Source organism: Apostichopus japonicus, chromosome 6, assembly GCF_037975245.1.
Source record: "Apostichopus japonicus isolate 1M-3 chromosome 6, ASM3797524v1, whole genome shotgun sequence".
Lineage (NCBI taxonomy): Eukaryota > Metazoa > Echinodermata > Holothuroidea > Aspidochirotida > Stichopodidae > Apostichopus > Apostichopus japonicus.
Window position 1 is genome coordinate 9559670 of NC_092566.1, and position 15201 is coordinate 9574870.

The 15201-nt window shown below is 36.9% G+C and overlaps 1 protein-coding gene across 3 annotated transcripts in view; it reads left to right on the forward strand.

Moving 5' to 3' along the window:
* The window catches only part of LOC139968922 (cadherin-23-like), a 120832-nt gene that overhangs the window by 30649 nt on the left and 74982 nt on the right, over positions 1-15201 (forward strand). For all 3 annotated transcript variants that reach the window (XM_071973544.1, XM_071973543.1, XM_071973542.1), the window contains exons 3-8: positions 1322-1393; positions 1900-2042; positions 3931-3984; positions 4750-4950; positions 5986-6090; positions 6856-6981. In XM_071973544.1, coding sequence (XP_071829645.1) covers positions 1322-1393; positions 1900-2042; positions 3931-3984; positions 4750-4950; positions 5986-6090; positions 6856-6981 — 701 coding nt within the window. The remainder of the gene's footprint in view (positions 1-1321; positions 1394-1899; positions 2043-3930; positions 3985-4749; positions 4951-5985; positions 6091-6855; positions 6982-15201) is intronic.

Below are 15201 nucleotides of genomic sequence, written 5' to 3' on the forward strand. Positions count from 1 at the left end.
CTGTGAACAGTTACTGTTTGAGTTGATCATATTTTGCAAGTAAGAAGTATAGAAAAATAGACTTTCATTTCACCAGCTAACAAAAAGAAGCTTATTTAAACACCATTCTTGTTTTTGTAGTGCAGCATTTTGAGCAAAACAGGTGGATGGGAATGGGGTATGGGAGGGGTTTGAATTAGTTAAATTAACTATGTAGGTTATTTATGGGAACAGCTGCCACAAACCAATATTGTAGAGTAGCAGAATTATATGCAATTATAGCATTTTTGTTATGTAAGGGTTAAAATAAAGTCTGCCACCCCATTAGTGTTTGTAGATCTCTACATGATATCATAGTGGAATCAGAACCAATGCTAACTGGCCACCACTGTAGGCAAGCCTGAGCTACATTGTAGAGTAGCCAAATTCTATGCAATTATGTTTGTTATGTAAGAGTTAAAATAAAGTCTGCCACCCCATTAGTGTTCGTAGAGCTCTACATGATATCATAGTGGAATCAGAACCAATGCTAACTGGCCACCACTGTAGGCAAGCTATATTGTACAGTAGAGTAGCCAAATTCTATGCAATTATAGCATGTTTGTTATGTAAGAGTTAAATAAAGTGTTCCACCCCATTAGTGTTCGTAGAGCTCTACATGATATCATAGTGGAATCAGAACCAATGCTAACTGGCCACCACTGTAGACAAGCCTGAGCTACATTGTAGAGTAGCCAAATTCTATGCAATTATACAGTAGCATGTTTGTTATGTAAGAGTTAAAATAAAGTGTTCCACCCCATTAGTGTTCGTAGAGCTCTACATGATATCATAGTGGAATCAGAACCAATGCTAACTGGCCACCACTGTAGGCAAGCCATATTGTAGAGTAGCCAAATTCTATGCAATTATAGCATGTTTGTTATGTTAGAGTAAAGTCTGCCGCCCCATTAATGTTCGTAGAGCTCTACATGATATCATAGTGGAATCAGAACCAATGCTGACTGGCCACCTGACTGTACTGTAGGCAAGCCATATTGTAGAGTAGCCAAGTTCTATGCAATTATAGCATGTTTGTTAAGTCTAGCCACCCCATTAATGTTCGTAGAGCACTACATAATATCATTGTGGAACCTGTCAGGGTGTATGGCACAACACCATGACATCGATGTTGGTAAAAACACAGATCGTTTACAATGTTACCACAATACGTGTATTATACTGTGTCGGTGAGGTGTGCAATCATCAGTTAGAATTGAGGGCAGTTGTAAATTGTACATAAAACACATTTCTTTCCCTTTTTTTAAATCTAATAAAATTTGTTTCTGCTCTTGCTTTTCAGTTACTCCAAACAGTCCTCCATTTTTTACTGACTCCCCCTCAATAGACACCGTTCCAGAGGACACATTGCCAGGTATTGTATATAAAGCTAAATTTTCTTTCGAGTTTGCATGGAATTAAAAAAAAAATGAGAATGCTCAGGTATGCTGATACAGTGACTCATGTGATGTGTAACTATAAACATGAGAATTCATTCCAAACAAGATTAGTTAGAAAGAGAGTCAACACTGGTAGTTCACAGCCAGTAGGGGAGAGGGAGGGGAGGAAAGGGAGGGAGGGGAGGGAGAGGAAGGGGAGAGGGATCATTAGAGGTCCCTCTACCCTTCCCCTTAAGTTGGACATATGCTCATTGTAGGTACTAAACAGGATTCAGATTTATCAACTGAATAGGAAGTACATTACCGTTTAATAATAGGACTTACTAACTAATGTCAAAATCAGTCTGAAAGATTGAAGAATATAAATATATACAGAAAAAATGAATAGTTTTGTCCTGGTATATGTCAGGCTTTGAGATATTCTTAATCCAGACTGTATTACCCTCCAATAACAACAAACCTCTCTATCATGCCTTCAAAGGTACACTGCTACACACCTTTACGGCATCGGACAGTGATGGGGATACTGTCTTTTTCTTCCTTGGAGATTTTAATGGAAAGGAACTCTTTTCCATCGGCAGTACAACAGGTCGTTTAATACTTGCGCAAGCTCTTGACCGGGAGGTATGTAATTTATTTAATGTATACAAATCATTAAAGTCACAACTTCAGCCGTTGGTTCATACTGTCAAACATATTTAAAAAAGATATATTCTAATTAAAATTCATAGCTTGGTACAGCTAATTTACGCTGTTGTGATACGGTGTACATGTAAACTGTGGATACCTCACCCAATCTTTTGACACAAAAAGTGCATACCTTTCATAAAACATCACTTTGGTATTTATGGCTGGCAGCTACAGTAGTGGACCAATGAAGTATATTGCTCAATTACCACAGCTATCATTTCATTGCAATAGCAACATAATAGCAACATAATTTAAACAGGCATTTTATTCCTACCATTTGTCAAAGCTTTAAATGCAATCAATACTGTAATCGAATCCAAATGTCAGGATCCATGATACGGGACTGTCCAGCATTTTGACAGAGGGCGCTGTTGTGTAGGTCCTTACATGCGTAATCCGTACTGTATGTGGAGTCCCCGATTCAAAGTGTAAAGAATGAAGCAATAAAATGCACTCACAATCATGTAAGACATGCACACCAGTGGGATGAACTTGCATCGAGACACACTGGGTGATTGACTAGTTCAAGGTTCCACTCGTGCAGTTTGGCCGAAAGAAAAGTGCTTTTATAAAACACTTGAGGCTATTAGTCTGTCTTAATAACAAAATTGGTTTATCTCTGCTTCATGCGATGCCAAGAAATGTAGTAGCCTATTAATCGATGCAGAGAGAAGAATGTCAGAAATCCTTGACAAAAACCCGTGCGGGCCATGAGAATTATCAATTTAGTCATAGCTGTATTAAGTATATCTGTCGATGACACTGGATATACCGATGAAACCAATAAACAGCTCTGCCAAATTGTCCGTTATGGGAAGTCAATTCATGAGTTAAGATAAATTTATAAGCACGATATCTGGACATCTGATCATAATGCGTGAAATTGTATTCAAGGTAGCTTCTAAACACTGCAAATATTGTTAATATTTTTATTTCCTGTATATCAATCCATCCATGCAACACCAAGCAGTATTAATAATTGATGCTTGTGTAGAAAGGATTCTTATCAGAATCCTTGACATCACCGTTAAATGCAGCTCTATTAAAGAGTCGATTACCTTTCGAGCTGTAAATTATATAGCTGTCCATGAAAGTTGAGTACATATTAATGCACACTGATTAAATCATTACGGCCTCCTCCTCCCCCGTGCATCGAGGATCCTTTTATTGTGGCGCTTTGTGTTATTTAAACAGCCAGTTTTCTCTTGTCAGTTCTGTATGTATGAACTATAATGAAAAGGTAAACATATTTGATACAGCCAGCCAATGCATGTAGTAAGTCATTGAGGCTGTCACTATTGTTTAGAGTGACACGTGCATTAAAATTTCTATAGTTGAATCTAGTGGTGGTTGGGGTGGGGGGGGAGGGAGTGGGGAAGGGCAAGATAATCTATTGGTAGTGGTTGGGAGAGGGAGGGGGGATGGGAGAGGTCAAGAGGGGGTAGGAAGACCACAAATGTAGTATGTTTCTTTCAAACTGGAGAATTTGTTTTTTAAAATATGTTTCTGATGGTTGAACACTGTGTAAGGCAAATCAATAAAATGGTTTGTTTGTCCTAAAAAATACCAATGTGTGTTGATTTTGTATTTTGCTGCTTGAAGATATTAATATTTTCTTTACAAGTACATATAAAGGTACAGTACAAGACTGTGTGTTTATTCAAATCTGATTATGAGCCATGAAACCCTAAAATTTGTTATGATAATATTCATCAATGTTTTTCCAAATATGATCGATCTCCATCAATTTTGCACAAGTGTTTGTAACATTTATGACACTAAATAAATTTCCACCTCTCTTTTTGCCCCATCATTTCCGAAGCAAAACGAAGTTTATTTCCTGGATGTCAGAATCCGTGATGAGACCAATCAAACGGTGAGCTGTTATTTGTGTCAAAGTTTTCAGTTTTTTATTAACAGAAAATACAGGTTTATCATATTTCACTTCTCGGTAGAATCTCTCAAGTAAACAACTTGCTCGTTCATTTTTGACCTATTTGTCGGAGTATTTCGTAGGTTTCCAAAAGGTGTATTTACCCTCATAATAAACCAATACATACTTTTTTTATTCCAGGATTATATCTGAAGTAGGTTTGGCATATTGATATGTACTTTTGTGATGAAGATTGCTGTAGGCCTTATTTAGCTAGTTTACAGTAAGTATTTGAAATGTTTGTATAAGAGGAAGAAAAAAAAATTGGTAGTGTCAAAGATTCCAACATTTCTCAGGGTGTTGTTGCAACTGAAAGCAGTATTTCATTTTAAAGAGGCTAGCAATGCAGAAAACTTTGTGTTGGACACACAACTGACTAATATTAACACATTGCACAAATAGTATTGAAGTATTAAAATGGGACAGATATTCATATATTCGCCAAAATATTACTGTATGCATCACAATAAAGTTTTATATGAGAGGTAATTTTATGCAATGGTGAGTATGATACACAACATACTATGAAATAGTTTTACATTTTTGCAAAATCACAAACAGGGTTAAGTTAAAGGAGCCCAATTCAAACCTTAAAGATAGTTGCTCTGCGTCTGTTTCATGTTGATGTACAGTTTTACATGACAATTGTCTTTTATTGTTGTTGTTTTGTTGTTAGAAATTTTGTTTTTTATCCCATCCATTTTTAAGGCATCGATGAGCGAACTCTTATTGGTGGAAGATGTGAATGACAACGCTCCCGTCTTTGAAGCTAATTATACCATCAATGTTACCGAGAACAGCTCCACGGGTATCCGCTTGCTTGAGGTCATAGCAGACGATGCGGACAAGGGAATTAATGGGATAGTGGTGTTCTCTGTTCAGAAGATTGAAGCCAACACAGCTGCAGCAGTAAGAAATATATATAGACTTACTAGATTATTAATGTTTAAGAATGGATCAGGCTGAAAAGTGGTAGCACCACATCTTGGGGGAGGATATAACCTCTGTATAAGTGAGAACTGCCATGCCTCAACCCCTCCCCTCCCCTCTCCTTTGCCACCCTCCCACCCCTCTTGCCCCTATGTTTGTCACATGTTTATGAAACAATACTGAGGTGCTTTTTTGCTCATTTGACAAGGGATCAGAGAGAGTCGTGGTTGAGGTGGACTGCATAATCAAAATGCCAGAAATTTTCTGTATCTTTTTCGGTCAAACCCACATCTTCATAGCGTTTTGTATTGCAAACATGAATTTCTTTTCTTCAAATTTGGCAGTATTTTATCAATGCATCTGGTAACAACAGCAAAATGAATTTGTCATCACGGCAATTCAGATGTAAACGTTTTTGTTTGTCTTTATAAAATTTTCCTCACTTATTCACAGAGGTAAAAATAATGTATATATAAAAATGTCACATTGGGAAGAAATTCTAAATACAGAAACCCTTGACAAGCTATACATACATTCCAAATGTAGGTATCAAGGTTTTGAAGAAATAAACCAACAAGAAGATTATAATAGGAAAGTAAAGCCTTTGGAGAACATTTGGAGATATGACATCACAGACCAGCTTTCTGTGATCCATTGCTGGGAAGGCTCGAGTGCTTAGCCAGGCAACCAAAATAGGTTCTATCCAATCTACCATGTCTTGAGTTAGAGACAGTGATGATAAGTATAACCTGCATCATATGTTAAAGCAGGTCAATGAAAATCATGGACGCCATCGGGAATTTTTGTGAAAATTCAAATTTTATAATCCCTGTGCATGTAAAAAAAATATGTATGGGGTGAGTGAAGTTTGTAGCCTCAGAAATGTTTGAGAGTTACACTTTTGGCAGTCTACAGATTTGAGTTAAGTCTCCCTTTTCATGCCCCTCCTTCTGGGTGGATGCATCATCCCGCCCCCACCTACTTTCTTTGAAGTACTATTCTCTCTTGTTCAAGGTTCCCAGCGATCTCTTTGCAATCTCATCGACGGGATGGTTGACGCTGGAAAATGATCTTGATTTTGAAGTGGCTCAAGAGTACTTCATAACAGTTATAGCCAAGGTATTTCAAATACATCTATTCACTGAGGTTGAGACATCTCAATAGAACTTCAAAGTGAAGTTTATAAAGTCGTTCCAACTACGTAGCCACCCTCCATCATTGCTCGATTTAACATATCCTCTATTCCCTAATTAATGCACACATCCTTTACTCCCCATAACTCAGCACTCATCATCAAATTATCACAGCTAAATGCTTCTCTTGAATGCCTCAGGTAAGACTGACAGGATCCTAACTGCTCTTTACTACCAAGAATACTTCTGTAGATGAAAGCAAATGTACAGATTTTCAGGACTGTCATTCAAACACCAGTGGTGCTGGAAAGTTATGTTTAGACTTGTTCAAGTCTTAAGCCCTGTGCATATGACAGAACTTCAGCACCACATGGTATATTCCACAAAGGCTTGAAAGAGCTGGAACCCTTCATTTTTATTTTGGGAGTTGCTCATAATTGCTGTTTCTCTTGCAAAGGTTAATGGCGACTACTGGATTTGTTTCTTCTTTAAGGAAAGAAAAATTAACATTTGAAAAAGGTTGAAGCAAAGTTACCACTGCATGAATGTCTTTGCTCTTACATTTAGCTGTGAGCTGATTTGAGAGATATTATGTTAATGTCACGCAAATATATTTCATATAGTAAAGAGTTAGGGGGGCTAGAGAGGGGGTGCTAGGGGGAGGGGTTGACATTTGGTTTCTTCCACATAAATGTTGAAGTTGTTGCCATCACTTTGCTTATTATTATTTTTTTCTTTATGGTAATGTCAGGACTCTGGCACACCATATCTGAATAGTTCTACAGTTGTCACGGTGATAGTAGAAGATTTACAAGATAGTCCTCCAGCTTTCAGCAACAGCTCATATGATACCAGCATCTCAGAGACAACACCAGAGGTGAGATTATGCCATTTAAATATTCATCTCTCAAAATCTGAAAATAAATATATCAATTGTTTCAAACGTGAATTATAGACACCATATATTCACATGCTGAAACTCAAATATTTATAATTTAAAATTTAGTACTTCATTTTATTCTTAATTATCTCTTCATATTAACATGTAACTGTGCTAGATGTCTGCCTATGCCATGCAATCTCTTCTGCTATATTGCTTTACATGTAATTTGCATAAATTATGCATGTAATTCATGTCATCTGCATGCAAAGCAAGTGGACTGAATGTGAACTAACTAGCTTACGTGTAAAAGTAGATCGGTTTTCTTTTGTTTCAATACCAAACATACATATATATGGACTATATTCCTATTTACACCAGATTTAGTCAAGTTACTTGATTGAGCGATGTTCTGTAAGAATGCAATGAAGTAGTGAAAAGGTTCGGTGAATTACCAAACTGCAATATGATATTAAGCAAAATTGATGATAATAACAGAGACTTGTCCTAATTGCCAAGTTAAAGTACATGCCAAGTTAAAGTTATCTAATTTATTTAAAACAACAGCAGGTTTTTTCAAGGGATGTAAACATTTGTGGTGATACAAAATATAAATTTATTTATACGAATATTCATAATGAGCGTGACAATGTTACATTGTAACCGTAATCGGTTTCTGTGCAAAGCTGGGACTTTGCAACTTTTTCCAATATTCTAAATATTAAGCCGTATAATTCACGCATATATACACGCATAATCGGTTACCCCTCAGTCTGAGTAGGAGATCTATGTGCCTATGAACCGTTGGTAGATGCTCCTAATTATATTTGGTTACAATCCTTACTCCCAGCAATTATCATCATCCCTGGTGCAATTTTGGTGAACTAATAAAGTAACCAGTATGTTTTCAGATATCTAGTCTATTCAATAGACAGTCTCAAGATGGTACTACCCATTTGTATCAAATTAAAATTAAAAAACTAAAAGAAAGAAAAATGCAGCTTTAGTTATTTAATTAACAGAACTTTTAAAAGTTGAAGTTAGGTTATAATTTGTCTTCCTATACCCACTCACTGGTCGACATATCAAACAAGACAAATTCAGCAGACAGATTAGTTTAGTTTTGCGGTCCATTTTTACCTCAGAACCAATGCAAACCAGACTGTGAGTTCTCTTCCATTGAACTTTATACACCCTCGGAAGTTTTCATTTCTTTAGTTATGGTTTCAGCGGTTCTGTTGAAATCAGTTTTGACTCAGTGAACATTATCACTGCTGGTCAGTCCTCTCACCATAAAAAGGAAAATTTATGAAGGTAAACAAGAGTTGTGATGATTGAACGGTCTCATTAATGATCGTTGGGTCTTTTCTCAACGTGTCTGTATACCTAATTAGTGGTTGCCACTGGGGACCGGAATAAGGGTCATTCAGCAGTGTGTGTCTGATTTATCTAGATATATTTGTGGGTATTGTGGGATATTGGTGGTCATTCTATAAAGTATTAGGTCAAGTATGGATGCAGAGGGGGTGGGAATGGGGTATGATTACCCACTTATAATCATGCAACCAATTAGTGGGATTATCACAGTGCTCAAGGAGGTGCTAATGAGGTCTTTCTTATATGCACTGCTTACATGTTGTGATGCGTACATTATTTTTATATTTGCGATGATCATTAGTTTACTCCAAACGACACTCTTTATCTTAAAAGAAGGTTACCCCCCTTTCATTCTTAAATTTAAACAATAGAGCAGATTTCTAGCAGATAGTAACATTCAGAATTGCTTCCATGGCAAACATTACTCATATAATAACGATCGAGCAAATTTTTTAATACCCCTTTTTAATACCCCTGAATTAATTCTAGTTCATTTTAGCCTTTGAAGAAGATCCTGCTAGGATCAAAACGTCAGGCCTACTTACTTTAACACACTTAATTCTAGTTTGAAGTATTCCTTGCTTGATCCATGTTTTATGTATTTTTTTTTGTTTTTGTTGTATTTCTTCAAGTGTTTGAAAGAGTGTTTCCTAAACGTGACCGAGAGCAGTGTTTCCGCTAAGCCGCTATGACACGATTTTGACGCAATGGCTTGCCGATTTGACGCACTGGCGTTCAGAGAGAGAGAAAAAAAAAGAGGGTTTCATTTTCTCCTGAATTTTATACAGTGTGAATAGAAAAAAAAACGTTTCAAAAGGCATGATGTTCAGAACTTCAACTTGAAGTGAAGAAATTATTACTGTAAATTGTTTGCAACTTATCGTCAGAAATGTTAAAATTTGCGATCGTTAACTTTACCGTAGCCATGTTTTTCTATACAGTCACGCAGATTTAGCTCGATTGCTGTAAAGCTAAATCATATAACGTAACGTGCCCTGATACATTGCCTACACTACGATGGTTAGCACTGCCACCAGTGTACTAAAAATATTATCTGTATAGCCTACCTTACATTACATTGCAACAGGGTCAGAAATAAGCGGGGCGACAGGCGATTCGCCCTAGCAAGTGCCAAAAAAAAGCCCTCCGAAAGCACAATTGCGAGGGCGAAAAAGAAATATAAGAAAATCGCCCTCGTAATATCAGGTGTCTGTGTAAATTTAATTGTGACATGCTTTTGCTTTAGCTAGGGTTTGCAGTAGCAGCGTGAATCGCACAAAGAGTTCTCACAATCCTGCATCAAATTTGAAGCAGTGCTGGAGGGTTGCGCACAACCACCGGGAATTTACCGCACAGTCACTGGCAAATTACGTGGAACTCTAACCTAGCCATCTGTTTATTCGCTCAAGTTGTGTTGCAAATAAAAAATAAAAATATCTAAGAAAAACTGCAATCTTCGACAACATGTTAGCCTAACAACCACACTAAGTCAATGAGAAATGTAGCCTAACCATCGGTTTGCCCAAAAAATAATAATATCAATACTTTGCGTAGCTTTGTTTACATACTTTCCTTGCTGCTATTATTGCGCGCATGGTAGCCAAACACCACACGTAGTCAACGGGAAAGTCTAGTCTAAGCATCTCTTTATTCGCTGAAATTGTGACGCAGTTAGTTAGAACTAAAATATCCATGAAATACTGCACCCTTCGACCACATGTTAGCCTAACAACCACACTAAGTCAATGGGAAATGTAGCCTAACCATCGGATTGCAAAAAAAATAAAAAATGTGTAGCTTTGTTTACAATTTTCAATTTGCTGGAAATCGGCAGTTGTTTGGAAGGTATGTGCCATGTCTTAAAGAGGGAATGTTGTATTTTACATACGCCGTTGCTGTGGCGATGGATTGAAGGTTTTAACTTTGATTACTTTTCAGCAGCATAATTGTTTCGTATTTGGTGGTGAGTGATTTATCCACACACAATAAAATCCATGATTAAAGGAAAGGGCACCTTCAGTGGAAGTAAACCTGTGTTTTCTATTTCAGTTGATGGGTTATTGGTTTTTCGTCATATATTAGGTGGATTGACGTTACTTGCTAAACGATCCCAAAGTTTGGCAGTTAAACTTTAAATGAATTTGCTATACGGTTGCTGCTAACTAGGAAGAGGGTAATTGTGCTTTGATCCTGATGAATGCTTACAACCTTTTCCGTGAACAGCAGATTGAACTTTGGAAGAGCGCCCCCTTAAACCTTAAAAAAGCCCTGGTAATTAAGGGGGCGTTTTTAACTTTTCATTTTCCAAATAATAGCCCCCCAAAGCCAAATCTTAATTCCTACCCTGCATTGCAAGTGGTGCACTATTTGAGCCAAATTTAGCTTGTAAAAATAAAGCGTAATATGCAACAAACTAATTTATTATTATTTAGCAATCATCGCTTAAATAAAGCTCAGTGTTCCATGCCTCAATTTAAATTCAGACATTGGATTGACCAATGTTTAGTACACAGGGGCGTTGCCCTGTGTAGCACTGTAGGCCCGGTCCTAAACTTTTTTTAGCCAAGTTATCTTTTTTTTTAAAACACCCATAATTCAAATCCATAAGCATGATGGACGAGTTTTAGAGTCTAGACAGGAAAAACTATTGACAAGAACGTAGCAAGAATATGGCTAAATAAGGTGACCTATTCTTCTGTCATCTAGGCTGTCATTTCTATTGTGTGCCGTTTCAATCAACACTCTACCCGCCGAAAAAGACTAGGATCCGATCTTGTCAGTTTTATAACATCTAGTTAAGAACCCGTTTACGTAGATAATATTTCAGTTGAGAAACATTCCACAGTCAAATAAGCCTATCGTTGATTAACAGACTTTATAGAGCTGCAGCACTTTGTTGCCTGTTGTTATTGGCTTACTCTGTACACGTACCTTGCTAATTTTAAATACATTATGTAGTATTGAATTACGTACTATTTTAACTCGTTTGTTTTGGGGTTTAAAAGTGATATTGAATGAGGTGTCTCAAGAGGCCAGGGAACCAGAATGAACACGCGGGAAGGGCCGTTTCCGGCCATCTTGGGGGTTTGTAAAACCAAAAATTTTCTTGTACGCTCCGCGCCAACCAATGGTGGCGCTCCGCTCAGATAGTCGTGCACACAACTATGAAAATCCTGGCTACGCCCCTGGTACTAATACTGTCGGCAAGATGTAACATCGTGAAAAGTCACGAAAACATTGACCGATTGTGTTTTTGGTTCAATAAAATAATTTGCCCGGAATTTTACCCCTCCCCTTAGACCCCATCCCCCAGGACGGTGGTGAGTCAAATATTCAGATATTAGCCATTTTGACTCAATGGGAAATTTCTTAGAGGAAACACTGACCGAGAGCATTCACAGATTCGGCTTACTGAATATTCAACAAAATCCTATCTGTCTTTGACACTCCTAGTGAGGAAGTTGTGTGACCGTTTCCTTCTGTGGTCATTTGTTGATTTTAGATATTTGCATAATAACACTCAGGAAAGACAGTACGCGATTTATTCTTATATATACTGTACCATTCTAACAGATATTTTAGGCACAGATGGATGCCTCCTTCGACAGTAAATTGTAAAGTAAAATGTGCGAGGCAGGTGATTATAAGAACAGCTATCACACTGCGGAAAATGCAAATCTACTCGCCTTGAGCTTAAAAGCAATTGATATGCGCTGTGTGTAATCAATATTTGTTGCGCCTTCAGTAGCTGGGCCTGCCATCTGCCATTGATCCTCAAGAGATGATAAGAAAGACAAAACTGCAGAATGAAAGAGAAAAGAAGGAAGAATTGATCAAAACAACTTGTGGAAATTGACTGTTTGAAAAATGTTAACCTTGTTGGGGGAGTGGGGGGGGGGTATATTGTTTTGAAATGTTTATGGTAACAAAATAATTCAATGTTATTCTAATGTTTATAGCTAGTGGCAAAATGATAAGGAAGTGGCACTTGAATAACATTAACGATTGAAATGATTGCACATGAATGCTTCTCTCGAAACACGATGAAGTTATTGATCGGCTGTAAACAATCTCTTCTCAAAAGAAGTTTAATATCAGTGATGATGTAAGTAACAGAAAGCGGTGTTTGTGCGGGGCTGGGGGATGCGGGGGCGGGGGGGTTTAATTACATTTGGAACTAACATCTTTTTGGTACAGTGCTGTCTATAGACATTTAGTACAGTTTTGACTTAAAAGTTTGTAGGGATATTGTAACTTTATTGTTACATTATAAGTTTAATTTCTCAATAATGCAGAAGGTAAAAACATCTGAGGAAATCTGTAGGAATGAATCTGACATCCTTCTATTCTTGCAGTTGCGAGTTGAAATTTAACCTTAAAGTGTTACAAGATATTAAATACAACGAATGCCTTTTCTTGTCTGTGTGTCCTTTTTTGTTTAAGGCCCAGGCACACTATACCGATTTTTTATCAGAATACTATCCGATTTTCCCAGAGGAATCGAAACAGCCAGTTTTTCGTTCGGGTCTTCTAGCCACAGTGATAAAGGACCTGATTTGCTATATGTTGAGCCATTCCGATGTGGAATAGCCCGCTCCTAACTTTTGATATTGACTCCGTTTCCTTTTATCGGATAGCTATCCGATTTCTCTTCCGATTTTTATCGTTTTTCGATGTGACGTCACTTCATAATGTAGTCCGTTCCAGAACCCCTCAGATTTGGAGTAGGTATTGGAATACTCCACTGCACCCATTACATTCACTACCACAAACCTCACTCTTCGTCCTAAAATCGGAAAAATCGGACCGTATTCCGATAAAATATCGCTGTAGTGTGACCGGGCCTCTAGGGTTGTGAAATGTGGTTAAGTACTATATTAAAACAAGGGTATTCAGGCGGCAAATAGTTACAAATTGGGCTTCATAGGCCTCCAAGGAGGTACAGTATAATGGCCAAGAGAAATGTGAAGGGGTAGCAATTGGTTAATTTTCCAGTTCTGCTCATAAAAATTTGTCAAAACAATTGAGGTCCAAATTAGTGTTCTGGTTCAGTATTGTTAATTCAGATGTGAAGTTACCAAGTTGAGTGTAAGGTTTAACTTCTGAACGTTGTTGAGGGTAAAACAAAACATGCGTGTCTACCTCTCAGGAAGTAGTTTAGCACTTGGATGCATTGGTTGGTATTGTTACATGCACGAGTAGTCTTTACTATTTAAAAAAAATATGTTTCATAATCCCTACATTTAATATTGAACCCTCTCAGACACAGAGATATGTAGAATGTTACCAATTGTTTGAAATTTATCTCTTGAGGTTTTACGTTATGCTAAATCTCTGTAATGCTTATTAAAGTGAAGGCTTAATTGATGATGATGATTATGATGTGGGCACCTCTTTACATATCAAAATGTAAATTTTAATCACATGTTGCTTTGATTAAATTCTAATAAAATACCAAAAATTGTTCTTTTTAACTTTGAATACAAGTATGCTTGGATGACCTTTAGTTGGCACAGATCGTCTGTTACAAATTTGTAAAACATATATGCCATTTGACGACATAGAATTCCTTTCCTTCTCCTCGATGAGTTTTGTGTCCCCTCCGAGGAACTGACCTTTATGGTCTAGAATGTGTGTTAGACTTTATATTCAGCCACTGTTAATAATTGGTGACATGTAGCTGTTAAAAAGGTCTATAGCCGTTCAAATTTAATTTTGAAGTTCTTCCTTTGAACTGAATGGCTTCACCCAGAAACATACATGTTGTAACATAAATAGCTGAATCAAATACTTTGTAGATCACTTACTGGGATAGTTTAATCATGCAGAGTGGAGTATGATATGAAATTGCAGTGTTATGATTGGAATATGTTTTCCATTGTTACCATAGATGTATGCACTGAAAGCTCACCGAAAATAATTTTGTTCACTGAATCCAGTCGTAGGGTAAAGACGAGGGATTTTCTTCGAATTACCATATATTTCTTTATGTATTGTGGCAATGTGTAACTTGAGAACAGCCCTAATTCTCTCAGGAATACAAAGCTATTGGAGTAGCAATGGGTCTTTCTCCTCGATTTGCCTACAGTAGAAGTGATTAAACTTGATCAATATCAAATTTCACTCCATCAAACTTTAATGAATTTGATACAAGTGTTCAAAATGATTTATAAACATGAATATGAAATATTTGTTGATGCTATAGAGTTTTGATCACTATATATGCCCTTAAGCATAAAACCCAGCTGAAATTCTGATTGCCACCAAAGACAGTAACATTTAAAATCATTTTAGTTACAGTAGTTAACTTCTTTTCTGATGTTTCTGGAAGGTCTCGTAGTCACTTATTGTAATAATACTACATTGCTTGCTCCCTTAGGGTTAATCTTTAATCATCCTTAAAGGGCTTTTCTGCTACCCGAGGGAATAACTTCAGTATAAGTATAGCATTCTGGTTCCCGGGAATGATAGTTATTACTTTATAAGAGATAGAATTTAGAGTCTTCAAAACATCTCAGTGTACAAAATTTGAACACTGAGTAATATTCCCTGCATTCCCCTTTAACACCGTCTCTAAAGATCCTTTGAGGTTAGATTTACGCTTAATTAACTAATTAAAATTGATACTTCATACTGCTTTGAAATTGTGTGACAAAGTTTGTAACTTTTAAGGTCATGCAAGTCAAAAACTATTAAAAAAAAAAAAAAATGTGAAAGAATATATGTAGACTAAGTGAACCTATTAAAATTAGGCATTTTATGCAACATGTTTGTGTACAGTTTATAATAGTTAATAAAACAATGGATTAAACATTAACATTTAGGCCAGCTAACGGTGTA